Source organism: Somniosus microcephalus, unplaced genomic scaffold, assembly GCF_052327205.1.
Source record: "Somniosus microcephalus isolate GS21.2 unplaced genomic scaffold, FLI_Smic_1.0 unresolved_chr3, whole genome shotgun sequence".
Lineage (NCBI taxonomy): Eukaryota > Metazoa > Chordata > Chondrichthyes > Squaliformes > Somniosidae > Somniosus > Somniosus microcephalus.
Genome location: NW_028225181.1, coordinates 50174585 through 50195935, shown reverse-complemented (window position 1 = coordinate 50195935; position 21351 = coordinate 50174585). Strand labels below are relative to the sequence as shown.

General features: G+C 58.5%; 2 protein-coding genes across 2 annotated transcripts in view; one reads left to right on the top strand and one right to left on the bottom strand.

The window, feature by feature from the left end:
* The window catches only part of LOC147091423 (uncharacterized), a gene marked incomplete at its 3' end in the record, with an annotated part of 21469 nt that extends 10217 nt beyond the window's left edge, over positions 1-11252 (top strand). Inside the window, 13 exon segments of the mRNA XM_085976594.1 lie at positions 106-171; positions 315-368; positions 789-914; positions 1011-1379; positions 1500-1617; positions 2079-2188; positions 2424-2525; positions 4083-4144; positions 5018-5061; positions 5357-5680; positions 5682-6130; positions 8433-8531; positions 11230-11252. Coding sequence (XP_085832720.1) covers positions 106-171; positions 315-368; positions 789-914; positions 1011-1379; positions 1500-1617; positions 2079-2188; positions 2424-2525; positions 4083-4144; positions 5018-5061; positions 5357-5680; positions 5682-6130; positions 8433-8531; positions 11230-11252 — 1946 coding nt within the window.
* Positions 11253-12372: 1120 nt separating this feature from the next.
* LOC147091422 (glutathione S-transferase kappa 1-like) overlaps positions 12373-21351 on the bottom strand; it is a 35948-nt gene continuing 26969 nt past the window's right edge. Inside the window, exons 5-7 of the mRNA XM_085976779.1 lie at positions 14959-15059; positions 12821-12856; positions 12373-12627 (exon numbers count right to left, since the gene is read on the bottom strand). Of these exons, the coding sequence (XP_085832905.1) occupies positions 12388-12627; positions 12821-12856; positions 14959-15059 (377 nt within the window). The 3' untranslated portion in view covers positions 12373-12387. The remainder of the gene's footprint in view (positions 12628-12820; positions 12857-14958; positions 15060-21351) is intronic.

The window sequence follows — 21351 nt, the reverse complement described above, 5'->3', positions numbered from 1 at the left end:
AACTGTGGGGACTCCTCACCCCCCAAACTGTGGGGACTCCTCACCCCCCAAACTGTGGGGGACTCCTCACCCCCCAAACTGTGGGACTCCTCACCCCCCAAACAGTGGGGACTCCTCACCCCCCAAACTGTGGGGACTCCTCACCCCCCAAACTGTGGGGACTCCTCACCCCCCAAACTGTGGGACTCCTCACCCCCCAAACTGTGGGACTCCTCACCCCTCAAACTGTGGGGACTCCTCACCCCCCAAACTGTGGGACTCCTCACCCCACAAACTGTGGGACTCCTCACCCCCCAAACTGTGGGGACTCCTCACCCCACAAACTGTGGGGACACCTCACCCCCCCAAACTGTGGGGACTCCTCACCCCCACAAACTGTGGGGACTCCTCACCCCACAAACTGTGGGACTCCCCCACCCCTCACCCCCCAAACTGTGGGGACTCCTCACCCACAAACTGTGGGACTCCTCACCCCCCAAACTGTGGGACTCCTCACCCCCAAACTGTGGGACTCCTCACCCCCCAAACTGTGGGACTCCTCACCCCCCAAACTGTGGGGACTCCTCACCCCCCAAACTGTGGGACTCCACACCCCCCAAACTGTGGGACTCCTCACCCCCCAAACTGTGGGGACCCCTCACCCCCCAAACTGTGGGACTCCTCACCCCCCAAACTGTGTGGACTCCTCACCCCCCAAACTGTGTGGACTCCTCACCCCCCAAACTGTGGGGACTCCTCACCCCCCAAACTGTGGGGACTCCTCACCCCCCAAACTGTGGGACTCCTCACCCCCCAAACTGTGGGGACTCCTCACCCCCAAACTGTGTGGACTCCTCACCCCCCAAACTGTGGGGACTCCTCACCCCCCAAACTGTGGGGACTCCTCACCCCCCAAACTGTGGGGACTCCTCACCCCCCAAACAGTGGGAACTCCTCACCCCCCAAACTGTGGGGACTCCTCAACTCCCAAACTGTGGGACTCCTCACCCCCCAAACTGTGGGACTCCTCACCCCCCAAACTGTGGGGACTCCTCACCCCCAAACTGTGGGGACTCCTCACCCCCCAAACTGTGGGGACTCCTCACCCCCCAAACTGTGGGGACTCCTCACCCCCCAAACTGTGGGGACTCCTCACCCCCCAAACTGTGGGGACTCCTCACCCCCCAAACTGTGGGACTCCTCACCCCGCAAACTGTGGGACACCTCACTCCCCAAACTGTGGGGACTCCTCACCCCCCAAACTGTGGGGACTCCTCACCCCCCAAACTGTGGGGACTCCTCACCCCCAAACTGTGGGACTCCTCACCCCCCAAACTGTGTGACTCCTCACCCCCCAAACTGTGGGACTCCTCACCCCCCAAACTGTGGGGACTCCTCACCCCCCAAACTGTGAGATTCCACCACCCCCAAACTGTGGGGACTCCTCACCCCCAAACTGTGGGACTCCTCACCCCCCAAACTGTGGGACTCCTCACCCCCCAAACTGTGGGGACTCCTCACCCCACAAACTGTGGGGACTCCTCACCCCCAAACTGTGGGGACCCCTCACCCCCCAAACTGTGGGGACTCCCCACCCCCCAAACTGTGGGGACTCCTCACCCCCCAAACTGTGGGGACTCCTCACCCCGCAAACTGTGGGACTCCCCACCCCCCCAAACTGTGAGATTCCTCACCCCCCAAACTGTGGGGACTCCCCACCCCCCAAACTGTGGGGACTCCTCACCCCCAAACTGTGGGACTCCTCACCCCCCAAACTGTGGGACTCCTCACCCCCCAAACTGTGGGACTCCTCACCCCCCAAACTGTGGGACTCCTCACCCCCCAAACTGTGGGGACTCCTCACCCCCCAAACTGTGGGGACTCCTCACCCCCCAAACTGTGGGGATCCTCCACCCCCCAAACTGTGGGACTCCTCACCCCCCAAACTGTGGGACTCCTCACCCCCCAAACTGTGGGACTCCTCACCCCCAAACTGTGGGACTCCTCACCCCCCCAAACTGTGGGACTCCTCACCCCCCAAACTGTGGGACTCCTCACCCCCCAAACTGTGGGGACTCCTCACCCCCCAAACTGTGGGACTCCTCACCCCCCCAAACTGTGGGGACTCCCCACCCCCCAAACTGTGAGATTCCTCAGCCCCCAAACTGTGGGGACTCCCCACCCCCCAAACTGTGGGGACTCCTCACCCCGCAAACTGTGAGATTCCTCACCCCCCAAACTATGGGACTCCTCACCCCCCAAACTGTGGGACTCCTCACCCCCCGAACTGTGGGGATCCTCACCCCCCAAACTGTGGGACTCCTCACCCCCCAAACTGTGGGGATCCTCACCCCCCAAACTGTGGGACTCCTCACCCCCCAAACTGTGGGACTCCTCACCCCCAAACTGTGGGACTCCTCACCTCCCAAACTGTGGGGACTCCTCACCCCCAAACTGTGGGGACTCCTCACCCCCCAAACTGTGGGGACTCCTCACCCCCCAAACTGTGGGGACTCCTCACCCCCCAAACTGTGGGGACTCCTCACCCCCCAAACTGTGGGGATTCCTCGCCCCCAAACTGTGGGACTCCTCACCCCCAAACTGTGGGGACTCCTCACCCCCCAACTGTGGGCTCCTCACCCCACAAACTGTGGGACTCCTCACCCCCCAAACTGTGGGACTCCTCACCCCCCAAACTGTGGGACTCCTCAACCCCAAACTGTGGGACTCCTCACCCCCCAAACTGTGGTGACTCCTCACCCCCCAAACTGTGGGGACTCCTCACCCCCCAAACTGTGAGACTCCTCACCCCCCAAACTGTGGGGACTCCTCACCCCCAAACTGTGGGACTCCTCACCCCCCAAACTGTGGTGACTCCTCACCCCCCAAACTGTGGGGACTCCTCACCCCCAAACTGTGGGACTCCTCACCCCCCAAACTGTGGGACTCCTCACCCCCCAAACTGTGGGACTCCTCACCCCCCAACTGTGGGACTCTCACCCCCCAAACTGTGGGGACTCCTCACCCCCAAACTGTGGGACTCCTCACCCCCAAACTGTGGGACTCCTCACCCCCCAAACTGTGGGGTCTCCTCACCCCCCAAACTGTGGTGACTCCTCACCCCCCAAACTGTGGGACTCCTCACCACCCAAACTGTGGGGACTCCTCACCCCCCAAACTGTGGGACTCCTCACCCCCCAAACTGTGGGACTCCTCACCCCGCAAACTGTGGGACTCCTCCCCCCAAACTGTGGGGACTCCTCAACCCAAATGTGGGACTCCTCACCCCCCAAACTGTGGGGCTCCTCACCCCCCAAACTGTGGGACTCCTCACCCCCCAAACTGTGGGACTCCTCACCCCCAAAACTGTGGGGACTCCTCACCCCCCAAACTGTGGGACTCCTCACCCCCAAACTGTGGGGACTCCTCAACCCCAAAATGTGGGACTCCTCACCCCCCAAACTGTGGGGACTCCTCACCCCCCAAACTGTGGGACTCCTCACCCCCCAAACTGTGGGACTCCTCACCCCCCAAACTGTGGGACTCCTCACCCCCCAAACTGTCGGACTCCTCACCCCCAAACTGTGGGGACTCCTCACCCCACAAACTGTGGGACTCCTCACCCCCAAACTGTGGGACTCCTCACCCCCCAAACTGTGGGGACACCTCACCCCACAAACTGTGGGACTCCTCACCCCCCAAACTGTGGGACTCCTCACCCCCCAAACTGTGGGGACTCCTCACCCCACAAACTGTGGGACTCCTCACCCCCCAAACTGTGGGGACTCCTCACCCCCAAACTGTGGGACTCCTCACCCCCCAAACTGTGGGGACTCCTCACCCCCCAAACTGTGGGACTCCTCACCCCCCAAACTGTGGGACTCCTCACCCCCTAACTGTGGTACTCCTCACCCCCGAAACTGTGGGGACTCCTCACCCCCCCAAACTGTGGGACTCCTCACCCCCAAACTGTGGGACTCCTCACCCCCCAAACTGTGGGACTCCTCACCCCCCAAACTGTGGACTCCTCACCCCCCAAACTGTGGGATTCCTCACCCCCCAAACTGTGGGACTCCTCACCCCCCAAACTGTGGGACTCCTCACCCCCCAAACTGTCGGGACTCCTCACCCCCCAAACTGTGGGGACTCCTCACCCCCCCAAACTGTGGGACTCCTCACCCCCCAAACTGTGGGACTCCTCACCCCCCAAACTGTGGGACTCCTCACCCCCCAAACTGTGGGACTCCTCACCCCCCAAACTGTGGGTCTCCTCACCCGCCAAACTGTGGGACGCCTCACCCCCAAACTGTGGGGACTCACCCCCCAAATTGTGGGACTCCTCACCCCCCAAACTGTGGACTCCTCACCCCCAAACTGTGGGGACTCCTCACCCCCCAAACTGTGGGACTCCTCACCCCCCCAAACTGTGGGACTCCTCACCCCCCAGACTGTGGGGACTCCTCACCCCCCAAACTGTGGGGACTCCTCACCCCAAAACTGTGGGAATCCTCACCCCCCAAACTGTGGGACTCCTCACCCCCCAAACTGTGGGGACTCCTCACCCCCCAAACTGTGAGGACTCCTCACCCCAAAACTGTGGACTCCTCACCCCCCAAACTGTGGGGACTCCTCACCCCCCAAACTGTGAGGACTCCTCACCCCAAAACTGTGGAATCCTCACCCCCCAAACTGTGGGGACTCCTCACCCCCCAAACTGTGGGGACTCCTCACCCCAAAACTGTGGGACTCCTCACCCCCAAACTGTGGGGACTCCTCACCCCCCAAACTGTGGGACTCCTCACCCCGCAAACTGTGGGGACTCCTCACCCCCCAAACTGTGGGTCTCCTCACCCCACAAACTGTGGCGACTCCTCACCCCCAAACTGCGGGGACTCCTCACCCCGCAAACTGTGGGACTCCTCGCCCCCCCCTCCCCAAACTGTGGGGCTCCTCACCCCCCAAACTGTGGGACTCCTCACCCCCCAAACTGTGGGACTCCTCACCCCCCAAAACTGTGGGGACCCCTCACCCCACAAAGTGTGGGACTCCTCACCCCCCAAATTGTGGGGACTCCTCACCCCCCAAACGGTGGGGACTCCTCACCCCCCAAAACTGTGGGACTCCTCACCCCCCCAAACTGTGGGGACACCTCACCCCCCAAACTGTGGGACTCCTCACCCCGCAAACTGTGGGGACTCCTCACCCCCCAAAACTGTGGGACTCCTCACCCCCCCAAACTGTGGGGACTCCTCACCCCCCAAACTGTGGGACTCCTCACCCTCCAAACTGTGGGGACTCCTCACCCCCCAAACTGTGGGGACTCCTCACCCCCAAACTGTGGGACTCCTCAACCCCCAAACTGTGGGAACTCCTCACTCCCCAAACTGTGGGGACTCCTCACCCCCCAAACTGTGGGACTCCTCACCCCCCAAACTGTGGGGACTCCTCACCCCCCAAACTGTGGGGACTCCTCACCCCCCCAAACTGTGAGACACCTCACCCCCAAACTGTGGGACTCCTCACCCCCCAAACTGTGGGGACTCCTCACCCCCCAAACTGTGAGACTCCTCACCCCCCAAACTGTGGGGACTCCTCACCCCCCAAACTGTGGGGACTCCTCACCCCCCCAAACTGTGAGACACCTCACCCCCCAAACTGTGGGGACTCCTCACCCCCCAAACTGTGGGGACTCCTCACCCCCAAACTGTGGGGACTCCTCACCCCCCAAACTGTGGGGACTCCTCACCCCCCAAACTGTGGGGACTCCTCACCCCCCAAACTGTGGGGACTCCTCACCCCCCAAACTGTGTGGACTCCTCACCCCCCAAACTGTGGGACTCCTCACCCCCCAAACTGTGGGACTCCTCCACCCCCCAAACTGTGGGGACTCCTCACCCCCCAAACTGTGGGACTCCTCACCCCCCAAACTGTGGGGACTCCTCACCCCCCAAACTGTGGGGACTCCTCACCCCCAAACTGTGGGGACTCCTCACCCCCCCAAACTGTGGGGACTCCTCACCCCCCCAAACTGTGAGACACCTCACCCCCCAAACTGTGGGACTCCTCACCCCCCAAACTGTGGGGACTCCTCACCCCCCAAACTGTGGGGACTCCTCACCCCCCAAACTGTGGGGACTCCTCACCCCCCAAACTGTGGGGACTCCTCACCCCCAAACAGTGGGGACTCCTCACCCCCCAAACTGTGGGACTCCTCACCCCCCAAACTGTGGGGACTCCTCACCCCCCAAACTGTGGGACTCCTCACCCCCCAAACTGTGGGACTCCTCACCCCTCAAACTGTGGGGACTCCTCACCCCCCAAACTGTGGGACTCCTCACCCCACAAACTGTGGGACTCCTCACCCCCCAAACTGTGGGGACTCCTCACCCCACAAACTGTGGGACACCTCACCCCCCAAACTGTGGGGACTCCTCACCCCACAAACTGTGGGGACTCCTCACCCACAAACTGTGGGACTCCTCACCCCCCAAACTGTGGGGACTCCTCACCCCACAAACTGTGGGACTCCTCACCCCCCCAAACTGTGGGACTCCTCACCCCCCAAACTGTGGGACTCCTCACCCCCCAAACTGTGGGACTCCTCACCCCCCAAACTGTGGGGACTCCTCACCCCCAAACTGTGGGACTCCACACCCACCAAACTGTGGGACTCCTCACCCCCCAAACTGTGGGGACCCCTCACCCCCAAACTGTGGGACTCCTCACCCCCCAAACTGTGTGGACTCCTCACCCCCCAAACTGTGTGGACTCCTCACCCCCCAAACTGTGGGGACTCCTCACCCCCAAACTGTGGGGACTCCTCACCCCCCAAACTGTGGGACTCCTCACCCCCCAAACTGTGGGGACTCCTCACCCCCCAAACTGTGTGGACTCCTCACCCCCCAAACTGTGGGGACTCCTCACCCCCCAAACTGTGGGGACTCCTCACCCCCCAAACTGTGGGGACTCCTCACCCCCCAAACAGTGGGAACTCCTCACCCCCCAAACTGTGGGGACTCCTCAACTCCCAAACTGTGGGACTCCTCACCCCCCAAACTGTGGGACTCCTCACCCCCCAAACTGTGGGGACTCCTCACCCCCCAAACTGTGGGACTCCTCACCCCCAAACTGTGGGACTCCTCACCCCCCAAACTGTGGGGACTCCTCACCCCCCAAACTGTGGGACTCCTCACCCCCAAACTGTGGGGACTCCTCACCCCCCAAACTGTGGGACTCCTCACCCCGCAAACTGTGGGACACCTCACTCCCCAAACTGTGGGGACTCCTCACCCCCCAAACTGTGGGGACTCCTCACCCCCCAAACTGTGGGGACTCCTCACCCCCAAACTGTGGGGACTCCTCACCCCCAAACTGTGTGACTCCTCACCCCCCAAACTGTGGGACTCCTCACCCCCCAAAACTGTGGGGACTCCTCACCCCCCAAACTGTGAGCTTCCACACCCCCCAAACTGTGGGGACTCCTCACCCCCCAAACTGTGGGACTCCTCACCCCCCAAACTGTGGGACTCCTCACCCCCCAAACTGTGGGACTCCTCACCCACAAACTGTGGGGACTCCTCACCCCCCAAACTGTGGGGACCCCTCAACCCCCCCAAACTGTGGGGACTCCCCACCCCCAACTCTGTGGGGACTCCTCACCCCCCAAACTGTGGGGACTCCTCACCCCGCAAACTGTGGGGACTCCCCACCCCCCAAACTGTGAGATTCCTCACCCCCCAAACTGTGGGGACTCCCCACCCCCCAAACTGTGGGACTCCTCACCCCCAAACTGTGGGGACTCCTCACCCCCCAAACTGTGGGACTCCTCACCCCCCAAACTGTGGGACTCCTCACCCCCCAAACTGTGGGACTCCTCACCCCCAAACTGTGGGGACTCCTCACCCCCAAACTGTGGGGACTCCTCACCCCCAAACTGTGGGGATCCTCACCCCCAAACTGTGGGACTCCTCACCCCCCAAACTGTGGGACTCCTCACCCCCAAACTGTGGACTCCTCACCCCCCAAACTGTGGGACTCCTCACCCCCCAAACTGTGGGACTCCTCACCCCCAAACTGTGGGACTCCTCACCCCCAAACTGTGGGGACTCTCACCCCCCAAACTGTGGGACTCCTCACCCCCCAAACTGTGGGGACTCCCCACCCCCCAAACTGTGAGATTCCTCAGCCCCCAAACTGTGGGGACTCCCACCCCCCAAACTGTGGGGACTCCTCACCCCGCAAACTGTGAGATTCCTCACCCCCCAAACTATGGGGACTCCTCACCCCCCAAACTGTGGGACTCCTCACCCCCCGAACTGTGGGATCCTCACCCCCCAAACTGTGGGACTCCTCACCCCCCAAACTGTGGGGATCCTCACCCCCCAAACTGTGGGACTCCTCACCCCCAAACTGTGGGACTCCTCACCCCCCAAACTGTGGGACTCCTCACCTCCCAAACTGTGGGGACTCCTCACCCCCCAAACTGTGGGGACTCCTCACCCCCCAAACTGTGGGGACTCCTCACCCCCCAAACTGTGGGGACTCCTCACCCCCAAACTGTGGGGACTCCTCACCCCCCAAACTGTGGGGATTCCTCGCCCCCAAACTGTGGGACTCCTCACCCCCCAAACTGTGGGGACTCCTCACCCCCCAAACTGTGGGACTCCTCACCCACAAACTGTGGGACTCCTCACCCCCCAAACTGTGGGACTCCTCACCCCCCAAACTGTGGGACTCCTCAACCCCCAAACTGTGGGACTCCTCACCCCCCAAACTGTGGTGACTCCTCACCCCCCAAACTGTGGGACTCCTCACCCCCCAAACTGTGAGACTCCTCACCCCCCAAACTGTGGGGGACTCCTCACCCCCAAACTGTGGGACTCCTCACCCCCCAAACTGTGGGACTCCTCACCCCCCAAACTGTGGGGACTCCTCACCCCCCAAACTGTGGGGACTCCTCACCCCCAAACTGTGGGACTCCTCACCCCCAAACTGTGGTGACTCCTCACCCCCCAAACTGTGGGGACTCCTCACCCCCAAACTGTGGGACTCCTCACCCCCCAAACTGTGGGACTCCTCACCCCCCAAACTGTGGGACTCCTCACCCCCCAAACTGTGGGACTCCTCACCCCCCAAACTGTGGGGACTCCTCACCCCCCAAACTGTGGGACTCCTCACCCCCAAACTGTGGGGACTCCTCACCCCCCAAACTGTGGGGTCTCCTCACCCCCCAAACTGTGGTGACTCCTCACCCCCAAACTGTGGGACTCCTCACCACCCAAACTGTGGGACTCCTCACCCCCCAAACTGTGGGACTCCTCACCCGCAAACTGTGGGACTCCTCCCCCCCAAACTGTGGGGACTCCTCAACCCCAAAATGTGGGACTCCTCACCCCCCAAACTGTGGGGCTCCTCACCCCCCAAACTGTGGGACTCCTCACCCCCCAAACTGTGGGACTCCTCACCCCAAAACTGTGGGGACTCCTCACCCCCCAAACTGTGGGAACTCCTCCCCCCCAAACTGTGGGACTCCTCACCCCCCAAACTGTGGGGACTCCTCACCCCCCAAACTGTGGGACTCCTCACCCCCCAAACTGTGGGACTCCTCACCCCCCAAACTGTGGGACTCCTCACCCCCCAAACTGTCGGACTCCTCACCCCCCAAACTGTGGGGACTCCTCACCCCACAAACTGTGGGACTCCTCACCCCCCAAACTGTGGGACTCCTCACCCCCCAAACTGTGGGGACACCTCACCCCACAAACTGTGGGACTCCTCACCCCCCAAACTGTGGGACTCCTCACCCCCCAAACTGTGGGGACTCCTCACCCCACAAACTGTGGGACTCCTCACCCCCCAAACTGTGGGACTCCTCACCCCCCAAACTGTGGGGACTCCTCACCCCCTAAACTGTGGTACTCCTCACCCCCGAAACTGTGGGGACTCCTCACCCCCCCAAACTGTGGGACTCCTCACCCCCCAAACTGTGGGACTCCTCACCCCCCAAACTGTGGGACTCCTCACCCCCCAAACTGTGGGACTCCTCACCCCCCAAACTGTGGGATTCCTCACCCCCCAAACTGTCGGGACTCCTCACCCCCCCAAACTGTGGGACTCCTCACCCCCCAAACTGTCGGGACTCCTCACCCCCCCAAACTGTGGGACTCCTCACCCCCCAAACTGTCGGGACTCCTCACCCCCCCAAACTGTGGGGACTCCTCACCCCCCCAAACTGTGGGACTCCTCACCCCCCAAACTGTGGGACTCCTCACCCCCCAAACTGTGGGACTCCTCACCCCCCAAACTGTGGGACTCCTCACCCCCCAAACTGTGGGTCTCCTCACCCGCCAAACTGTGGGACGCCTCACCCCCAAACTGTGGGGACTCACCCCCCAAATTGTGGGACTCCTCACCCCCCAAACTGTGGGACTCCTCACCCCCAAACTGTGGGGACTCCTCACCCCCCAAACTGTGGGACTCCTCACCCCCCAAAACTGTGGGACTCCTCACCCCCCAGACTGTGGGGACTCCTCACCCCCCAAACTGTGGGGACTCCTCACCCCAAAACTGTGGGAATCCTCACCCCCCAAACTGTGGGACTCCTCACCCCCCAAACTGTGGGGACTCCTCACCCCCCAAACTGTGAGGACTCCTCACCCCAAAACTGTGGGACTCCTCACCCCCCAAACTGTGGGGACTCCTCACCCCCCAAACTGTGAGGACTCCTCACCCCAAAACTGTGGGAATCCTCACCCCCCAAACTGTGGGGACTCCTCACCCCCCAAACTGTGGGGACTCCTCACCCCAAAACTGTGGGACTCCTCACCCCCCAAACTGTGGGGACTCCTCACCCCCCAAACTGTGGGACTCCTCACCCCGCAAACTGTGGGGACTCCTCACCCCCCAAACTGTGGGTCTCCTCACCCCACAAACTGTGGCGACTCCTCACCCCCCAAACTGCGGGGACTCCTCACCCCGCAAACTGTGGGACTCCTCGCCCCCCCCTCCCCAAACTGTGGGGCTCCTCACCCCCCAAACTGTGGGACTCCTCACCCCCCAAACTGTGGGACTCCTCACCCCCCAAAACTGTGGGGACCCCTCACCCCACAAAGTGTGGGACTCCTCACCCCCCAAATTGTGGGGACTCCTCACCCCCCAAACGGTGGGGACTCCTCACCCCCCAAAACTGTGGGACTCCTCACCCCCCCAAACTGTGGGGACACCTCACCCCCCAAACTGTGGGACTCCTCACCCCGCAAACTGTGGGGACTCCTCACCCCCCAAAACTGTGGGACTCCTCACCCCCCCAAACTGTGGGGACTCCTCACCCCCCAAACTGTGGGACTCCTCACCCTCCAAACTGTGGGGACTCCTCACCCCCCAAACTGTGGGGACTCCTCACCCCCAAACTGTGGGACTCCTCAACCCCCAAACTGTGGGAACTCCTCACTCCCCAAACTGTGGGGACTCCTCACCCCCCAAACTGTGGGACTCCTCACCCTCCCAAACTGTGGGACTCCTCACCCTCCCAAACTGTGGGACTCATCACCCCCCAAACTGTGGGACACCTCACCCCCAAACTGTGGGGACTCCCCACTCCCCAAAATGTGGGGACTCCTCACTCCCCAAACTGTGGGACTCCTCACCCCCCAAACTGTGGGACTCCTCAACCCCCAAACTGTGGGGACTCCTCACCCCCCAAACTGTGGGACTCCGCACCCTCCCAAACTGTGGGACTCCTCACCCTCCCAAACTGTGGGACTCATCACCCCCCAAACTGTGGGACACCTCACCCCCAAACTGTGGGGACTCCCCACTCCCCAAAATGTGGGGACTCCTCACTCCCCAAACTGTGGGACTCCTCACCCCCCAAACTGTGGGACTCCTCAACCCCCAAACTGTGGGGACTCCTCACTCCCCAAAATTGGGGACTCCTCACCCCCCAAAATGTGGGAATCCTCACCCCCCAAACTGTGGTGACTCCTCACCCCCAAACTGCGGGACTCCTCACCCCCCAAACTGTGGGACTCCTCACCCACCAAACTGTGTGTCTCCTCACCCCCCCAAACTGTGGAACTCCTCACCCCCCAAACTGTGGGACTCTTCACCCCCAAAATGTGAGGCTCCTCACCCCCCAAACTGTGGGGACTCCTCATCCCCCAAACTGTCGGACTCCTTACCCCCCCAAACTGTGGGACACCTCACCCCCCAAACTGTGGGACTCCTCACCCCCCAAACTGTGGGACTCCTCACCCCCCAAACTGTGGGACTCCTCACCCCCCAAACTGTGGGACTCCTCACCCCCCAAACTGTGGGGACTCCTCACCCCCCAAACTGTGGGGACTCCTCACCCCCAAACTCTGGGCCTGCTCAACCTCCCTCACACCCCCTCCATCGCCCTACAGTCCTTTAAAAACCCTCACTATATACCTTCTCTTCTCTCCCAACCTCCAATCCTGGGGCTCGCCATCCTTGACCCCTGAACCCTGACGTAACCTTTCCAAAGCTACCAATCAGGCACCACATACTCACGCCATGTTGGAGCACCTCAGCCGTGGTGGCCTTCAATCGTGACTTGACCTCCTTTGACGAGGACGTTTCCAGATGTTTCCGCACGGTCCCCTCCGGGAGTCCACCAGCGACCCCGGCCTACACAGAGAGAGAGAGAGAGAGAGAGAAGGCCTAACTCAAAGGAGGCCAAAACAGGGAGAAAAACTTCATCTCCCCCGTGTCTATGGGGCAGCATTACATCCACCTCAGGTCACCAGAGGGGTGAAAGGTCACAGGGCTTGACCCCACTGTCCCACCCCCTGTCCCCGATTGGAGAGAAAGAAATACTTACAGCGAATAAGCACTCTGGCTGAGTAATATCCTCATCCTGTGGGAAAGATACAGCACGGGTTAGATACAGAGTAAAGCTCCCTCTACACTGTCCCATCAAACACTCCCAGGGCAGGTACAGCACAGGTTAGATACAGAGTAAAGCTCCCTCTACACTGTCCCATCAAACACTCCGAGGGCAAGTACAGCACAGGTTAGATACAGAGTAAAGCTCCCTCTACACTGTCACATCAAACACTCCCAGGGCAGGTACAGCACGGGGTTAGATACAGAGTAAAGCTCCCTCTACACTGTCCCATCAAACACTCCCAGGGCAGGTACAGCACGGGTTAGATACAGAGTAAAGCTCCCTCTACACTGTCCCATCAAACACTCCCAGGGCAGGTACAGCACGGGTTAGATACAGAGTAAAGCTCCCTCTACACTGTCCCATCAAACACTCCCAGGGCAGGTACAACACGGGTTAGATATAGAGTAAAGCTCCCTCTACACTGTCCCATCAAACACTCCCAGAGCAGGTACAGCATGGGTTAGATACAGAGTAAAGCTCCCTCTACACTGTCCCATCAAACACTCCCAGGGCAGGTACAGCACGGGTTAGATACAGAGTAAAGCTCCCTCTACACTGTCCCATCAAACACTCCCAGGGCAGGTACAGCACGGGTTAGATACAGAGTAAAGCTCCCTCTACACTGTCCCATCAAACACTCCCAGGGCAGGTACAGCACGGAGTTAGATACAGAGTAAAGCTCCCTCTACACTGTCCCATGAAACACTCCCAGGGCAGGTACAGCACGGGTTAGATACAGAGTAAAGCTCCCTCTACACTGTCCCATCAAACACTCCCAGGGCAGGCACAGCTCGGGTTAGATACAGAGTAAAGCTCCCTCTACACTGTCCCATCAAACACTCCCAGGGCTAGTACAGCACGGGTTAGATACAGAGTAAAGCTCCCTCTACACTGTCCCATCAAACACTCCCAGGGCAGGCACAGCTCGGGTTAGATACAGAGTAAAGCTCCCTCTACACTGTCCCATCAAACACTCCCAGGGCTAGTACAGCACGGGTTAGATACAGAGTAAAGCTCCCTCTACACTGTCCCATCAAACACTCCCAGGGCAGGCACAGCTCGGGTTAGATACAGAGTAAAGCTCCCTCTACACTGTCCCATCAAACACTCCCAGGGCAGGTACAGCACGGGTTAGATACAGAGTAAAGCTCTCTCTACACTGTCCCATCAAACACTCCCAGGGCAGGTACAGCACAGGGTTAGATACAGAGTAAAGCTCCCTCTACACTGTCCCATCAAACACTCCCAGGGCAGGTACAGCACGGGTTAGATACAGAGTAAAGCTCCCTCTACACTGTCCCATCAAACACTCCCAGGGCAAGTACAGCACGGGTTAGATACAGAGTAAAGCTCCCTCTACACTGTCCCATCAAACACTCCCAGGGCAGGTACAGCACGAGTTAGATACAGAGTAAAGCTCCCTCTACACTGTCCCATCACACACTCCCAGGGCAGGTACAGCACGGGTTAGATACAGAGTAAAGCTCCCTCTACACTGTCCCATCAAACACTCCCAGGGCTGGTACAGCACGGGGTTAGATACAGAGTAAAGCTCCCTCTACACTGTCCCATCAAACACTCCCGGGGCAGGTACAGCACGGGTTAGATACAGAGTAAAGCTCCCTCTACACTGTCCCATCAAACACTCCCAGGGCAGGTACAGCACGGGTTAGACACAGAGTAAAGCTCCCTCTACACTGTCCCATCAAACACTCCCAGGGCAGGTACAGCACGGGTTAGACACAGAGTAAAGCTCCCTCTGCACTGTCCCATCAAACACTCCCAGGGCAGGTACAGCACGGGTTAGACACAGAGTAAAGCTCCCTCTACACTGTCCCATCAAACACTCCCAGGGCAGGTACAGCACGGGTTAGACACAGAGTAAAGCTCCCTCTACACTGTCAGGTCCTGTGAGGCTGAGTACCACACACCGGATGAGATCAGGCTAACTGAGCACAGGCCGTGGATGGAACCTGGGCCGTTACTTTCCTGTTTTGCTCAGTCCCTCACTGGTTCATTCATTCACTGGGGAGTGAGGCTGTTCTGGTTACAATTTTCAAAGCACTGACCCTGGACCAGATTCGCATCCACAGTTCCCTGGAAACCGATTCAACAAACTCCGGCTGTGTTACATCGACGGCAGTAATGAGGCGCATGGCAGCGAGGCTCCCTGTAGGAGAGACACAAGGAAGGATGTCAGTCAACGTGTTGGTCGATCGCAGGCCATTTGAGGCTGAAGAATGAGACATCAGGATAGTTCTGGGCCTACAGACACAACCATAGCGACCGAACTGAGAGCCTGAGGCCTACTGTCGCAACCATAGCAACCGACCTGAGAGCCTGTGGCCTACAGAGGCAGCCATAGCAACCAGACTGAGAGCCTGAGGCCTGCAGAGGCAACCATAGCAACCAGACTGAGAGCCTGAGGCCTGCAGAGACAACCTTAGTGACCAAACTGAGACCCTGAGGCCTGCAGAGACAACCTTAGTGAGCAAACTGAGAGCCTGAGGCCTGCAGAGACAACCTTAGTGAGCAAACTGAGAGCCTGAGGCCTGCAGAGACAACCTTAGTGAGCAAACTGAGAGCCTGAGGCCTGCAGAGGCAACCATAGCAACCAAACTGAGAGCCTGAGGCCTGCAGGGACAACCTTAGTGACCAAACTGAGAGCCTGAGGCCTGCAGAGACAACCTTAGTGACCAAACTGAGAGCCTGAGGCCTGCAGAGACAACCATAGCGACCAGACTGAGAGCCTGAGGCCTGCAGAGACAACCTTAGTGACCAAACTGAGAGCCTGAGGCCTGCAGAGACAACCTTAGTGACCAAACTGAGAGCCTGAGGCCTGCAGAGACAACCTTAGTGACCAAACTGAGAGCCTGAGGCCTGCAGAGACAACCTTAGTGATCTAACTGAGAGCCTGAGGACTGCAGAGACAACCTTAGTAACCAAGCTGAGAGCCTGAGGCCTGCAGACACAACCTTAGTGACCAAACTGAGAGCCTGAGGCCTGCAGAGACAACCTTAGTGACCAAACTGAGAGCCTGAGGCCTGCAGAGACAACCTTAGTGATCAAACTGAGATCCTGAGGCCTGCAGAGACAACCTCAGTGAGCAAACCGAGAGCCTGAGGCCTGCAGAGGCAACCTTAGAAACCAAACCGAGAGCCTGAGGCCTGCAGAGACAACCTTAGTGAGCAAACTGAGAGCCTGAGGCCTGCAGAGACAACCTTAGTGACCAAACTGAGAGCCTGAGGCCTGCAGAGAAAACCTTAGTGATCAAACTGAGAGTCTGGGGCCTACAGAGACAACCTTAGTAACCAAACTGAGAGCCTGAGGCCTGCAGAGACAACCTTAGTGAGCAAACTGAGAGCCTGAGGCCTGCAGAGGCAACCTTAGTAACCAAACTGAGAGCCTGAGGCCTGCAGAGACAACCTTAGTGAGCAAACTGAGAGCCTGAGGCCTGCAGAGACAACTTTAGTGACCACACTGAGAGCCTGAGGCCTGCAGAGACAACCTTAGTGACCAAACCGAGAGCCTGAGGCCTGCAGAGGCAACCTTAGTGACCAAACCGAGAGCCTGAGGTCTACAGAGACAATCGGCATAACTAAAGTGAGAGCCTGAGGCCTGCAGAGACAACCTTAGTATGCAAACTGAGAGCCTGAGGCCTGCAGAGACAACCTTAGTGACCAAACTGAGAGCCTGAGGCCTGCAGAGACAAACTTAGTGACCAAACTGAGAGCCTGAGCCCTGCAGAGACAACCTTAGTGAGCAAACCGAGAGCCTGAGGCCTGCAGACAATCTTAGTGACCAAACTGAGAGCCTGAGGCCTGCAGAGACAACCTTAGTGACCAAACTGAGAGCCTGAGGCCTGCAGAGACAACCTCAGTGACCAAACCGAGAGCCTGAGGCCTGCAGACAACCTTAGTGACCAAACTGAGAGCCTGAGGCCTGCAGACAACCTTAGTGACCAAACTGAGAGCCTGAGGCCTGCAGAGACAACCTTAGTAACCAAACTGAGAGCCTGAGGTCCGCAGAGACAACCTTAGTGAGCAAACTGAGAGCCTGAGGCCTGCAGAGACAACCTTAGTGAACAAACTGAGAGCCTGAGGCCTGCAGAGACAACCTTAGTGAGCAAACCGAGAGCCTGAGGCCTGCAGAGACAACCTTAGTGACCAAACTGAGAGCCTGAGGCCTGCAGAGACAACCTTAGTGAGCAAACCGAGAGCCTGAGGCCTGCAGAGACAACCTTAGTGAGCAAACTGAGAGCCTGAGGCCTGCAGAGACAACATTAGTGAGCAAACTGAGAGCCTGAGGCCTGCAGAGAGAACCGACATGACTAAAGTGAGAGCCTGAGGCCTGCAGAGACAACCTTAGTGAGCAAACTGAGAGCCTGAGGCCTGCAGAGACAGCCTTAGTGAGCAAACTGAGAGCCTGAGGCCTGCAGAGACAACCTTAGTGACCAAACTGAGAGCCTGAGGCCTGCAGAGACAACCTTAGTGAGCAAACTGGGAGCCTGAGGCCTGCAGAGACAACCTTAGTGACCAAACTGAGAGCCTGAGCCCTGCAGAGACAGCCTTAGTGAGCAAACTGAGAGCCTGAGGCCTACAGAGACAACCTTAGTGAGCAAACTGAGAGCCTGAGGCCTGCAGAGACAACCTTAGTGAGCAAACTGAGAGCCTAAGGCCTGCAGAGGCAACCATAGCAACCAAACTGAGAGCCTGAGGCCTGCAGAGACAACCTTAGTGACCAAACTGAGAGCCTGAGGCCTGCAGAGACAACCTTAGTGACCAAACTGAGAGCCTGAGGCCTGCAGAGACAACCATAGCGACCAGACTGAGAGCCTGAGGCCTGCAGAGACAACCTTAGTGAGCAAACTGAGAGCCTGAGGCCTGCAGAGACAACCTTAGTGACCAAACTGAGAGCCTGAGGCCTGCAGAGACAACCTTAGTGAGCAAACTGAGAGCCTGAGGCCTGCAGAGACCACCTTAGTGACCAAACTGAGAGCCTGAGGCCTGCAGAGACAACCTTAGTGATCAAACTGAGAGCCTGAGGACTGCAGAGACAACCTTAGTAACCAAGCTGAGAGCCTGAGGCCTGCAGACACAACCTTAGTGACCAAACTGAGAGCCTGAGGCCTGCAGAGACAACCTTAGTGACCAAACTGAGAGCCTGAGGCCTGCAGAGACAACCTTAGTGATCAAGCTGAGATCCTGAGGCCTGCAGAGACAACCTTAGTGAGCAAACCGAGAGCCTGAGGCCTGCAGAGGCAACCTTAGAAACCAAACCGAGAGCCTGAGGCCTGCAGAGACAACCTTAATGAGCAAACTGAGAGCCTGAGGCCTGCAGAGACAACCTTAGTGACCAAACTGAGAGCCTGAGGCCTGCAGAGACAACATTAGTGACCAAACTGAGAGCCTGAGGCCTGCAGAGACAACCTTAGTGATCAAACTGAGAGCCTGAGGCCTGCAGAGAGAACCTTAGTGACCAAACTGAGAGCCTGAGGCCTGCAGAGACAACCTTAGTGACCAAACTGAGAGCCTGAGGCCTGCAGAGACAACCTTAGTGACCAAACTGAGAGCCTGAGCCCTGCAGAGGCAACCATAGCAACCAAACTGAGAGCCTGAGGCCTGCAGAGACAACCTTAGTGGCCAAACTGAGAGCCTGAGGCCTGCAGAGACAACCTTAGTGACGAAACTGAGAGCCTGAGGCCTGCAGAGACAACCATAGCGACCAGACTGAGAGCCTGAGGCCTGCAGAGACAACCTTAGTGAGCAAACTGAGAGCCTGAGGCCTGCAGAGACAACCTTGGTGACCAAACTGAGAGCCTGAGGCCTGCAGAGACAACCTTAGTGACCCAACTGAGAGCCTGAGGCCTGCAGAGACAACCTCAGTGAGCAAACTGAGAGCCTGAGGCCTGCAGAGACCACCTTAGTGACCAAACTGAGAGCCTGAGGCCTGCAGAGACAACCTTAGTGATCAAACTGAGAGCCTGAGGACTGCAGAGACAACCTTAGTAACCAAGCTGAGAGCCTGAGGCCTGCAGACACAACCTTAGTGACCAAACTGAGAGCCTGAGGCCTGCAGAGACAACCTTAGTGACCAAACTGAGAGCCTGAGGCCTGCAGAGACAACCTTAGTGATCAAGCTGAGATCCTGAGGCCTGCAGAGACAACCTTAGTGAGCAAACCGAGAGCCTGAGGCCTGCAGAGGCAACCTTAGAAACCAAACCGAGAGCCTGAGGCCTGCAGAGACAACCTTAGTGAGCAAACTGAGAGCCTGAGGCCTGCAGAGACAACCTTAGTGACCAAACTGAGAGCCTGAGGCCTGCAGAGACAACCTTAGTGACCAAACTGAGAGCCTGAGGCCTGCAGAGACAACCTTAGTGATCAAACTGAGAGCCTGAGGCCTGCAGAGACAACCTTAGTGACCAAACTGAGAGCCTGAGGCCTGCACAGACAACCTTAGTGATCAAACTGAGAGCCTGAGGACTGCAGAGACAACCTTAGTGACCAAACTGAGAGCCTGAGGCCTGCAGAGACAAACTTAGTGAGCAAACCGAGAGCCTGAGGCCTGCAGAGACAACCTTAGTGAGCAAACTGAGAGCCTGAGGCCTGCAGAGACAACCTTAGTGACCAAACTAAGAGCCTGAGGCCTGCAGAGACAACCTTAGTAATCAAACTGAGAGTCTGGGGCCTACAGAGACAACCTTAGTAACCAAACTGAGAGCCTGAGGCCTGCAGAGACAACCTTAGTGAGCAAACTGAGAGCCTGAGGCCTGCAGAGGCAACCTTAGTAACCAAACTGAGAGCCTGAGGCCTGCAGAGACAACCTTAGTGAGCAAACTGAGAGCCTGAGGCCTGCAGAGACAACCTTAGTGACCACACTGAGAGCCTGAGGCCGGCAGAGACAACCTTAGTGACCAAACTGAGAGCCTGAAGCCTGCAGAGGCAACCTTAGTGACCAAACTGAGAGCCTGAGGTCTACAGAGACAATCGGCATAACTAAAGTGAGAGCCTGAGGCCTGCAGAGACAACCTTAGTATGCAAACTGAGAGCCTGAGGCCTGCAGAGACAACCTTAGTGACCAAACTGAGAGCCTGAGGCCTGCAGAGACAACCTTAGTGACCAAACTGAGAGCCTGAGCCCTGCAGAGACAACATTAGTGAGCAAACCGAGAGCCTGAGGCCTGCAGACAATCTTAGTAACCAAACTGAGAGCCTGAGGCCTGCAGAGACAACCTTAGTGACCAAACTGAGAGCCTGAGGCCTGCAGAGACAACCTTAGTGACCAAACCGAGAGCCTGAGGCCTGCAGAGACAACCTTAGTGAGCAAACCGAGAGCCTGAGGCCTGCAGAGACAACCTTAGTGACCAAACTGAGAGCCTGAGGCCTGCAGAGACAACCTTAGTGAGCAAACTGAGAGCCTGAGGCCTACAGAGACAACCTTAGTGAGCAAACTGAGAGCCTGAGGCCTGCAGAGACAACCTTAGTGACCAAACTGAGAGCCTGAGGCCTGCAGAGACAACATTAGTGAGCAAACTGAGAGCCTGAGGCCTGCAGAGACAACCGACATGACTAAAGTGAGAGCCTGAGGCCTGCAGAGACAACCTTAGTGAGCAAACTGAGAGCCTGAGGCCTGCAGAGACAACCTTAGTGAGCAAACTGAGAGCCTGAGGCCTGCAGAGACAGCCTTAGTGAGCAAACTGAGAGCCTGAGGCCTGCAGAGACAACCTTAGTGACCAAACTGAGAGCCTGAGGCCTGCAGAGACAACCTTAGTGAGCAAACTGGGAGCCTGAGGCCTGCAGAGACAACCTTAGTGACCAAACTGAGAGCCTGAGCCCTGCAGAGACAACCTTAGTGAGCAAACTGAGAGCCTGAGGCCTACAGAGACAACCTTAGTGACCAAACTGAGAGCCTGAGGCCTGCAGAGACAACCTTAGTGAGCAAACTGGGAGCCTGAGGCCTGCAGAGACAACCTTAGTGACCAAACTGAGAGCCTGAGGCCTACAGAGACAACCTTAGTGACCACACTGAGAGCCTGAGGCCTGCAGAGCCAACCTTAGTGAGCAAACTGAGACCCGGAGGCCTGCAGAGGCAACCATAGCAACCAAACTGAGAGCCTGAGGCCTGCAGAGACAACCTTAGTGACCAAACTGAGAGCCTGAGGCCTGCAGAGACAACCTTAGTGACCAAACTGAGAGCCTGAGGCCTGCAGAGACAACCATAGCGACCAGACTGAGAGCCTGAGGCCTGCAGAGACAACCTTAGTGAGCAAACTGAGAGCCTGAGGCCTGCAGAGACAACCTTGGTGACCAAACTGAGAGCCTGAGGCCTGCAGAGACCACCTTAGTGACCAAACTGAGAGCCTGAGGCCTGCAGAGACAACCTTAGTGATCAAACTGAGAGCCTGAGGACTGCAGAGACAACCTTAGTAACCAAGCTGAGAGCCTGAGGCCTGCAGACACAACC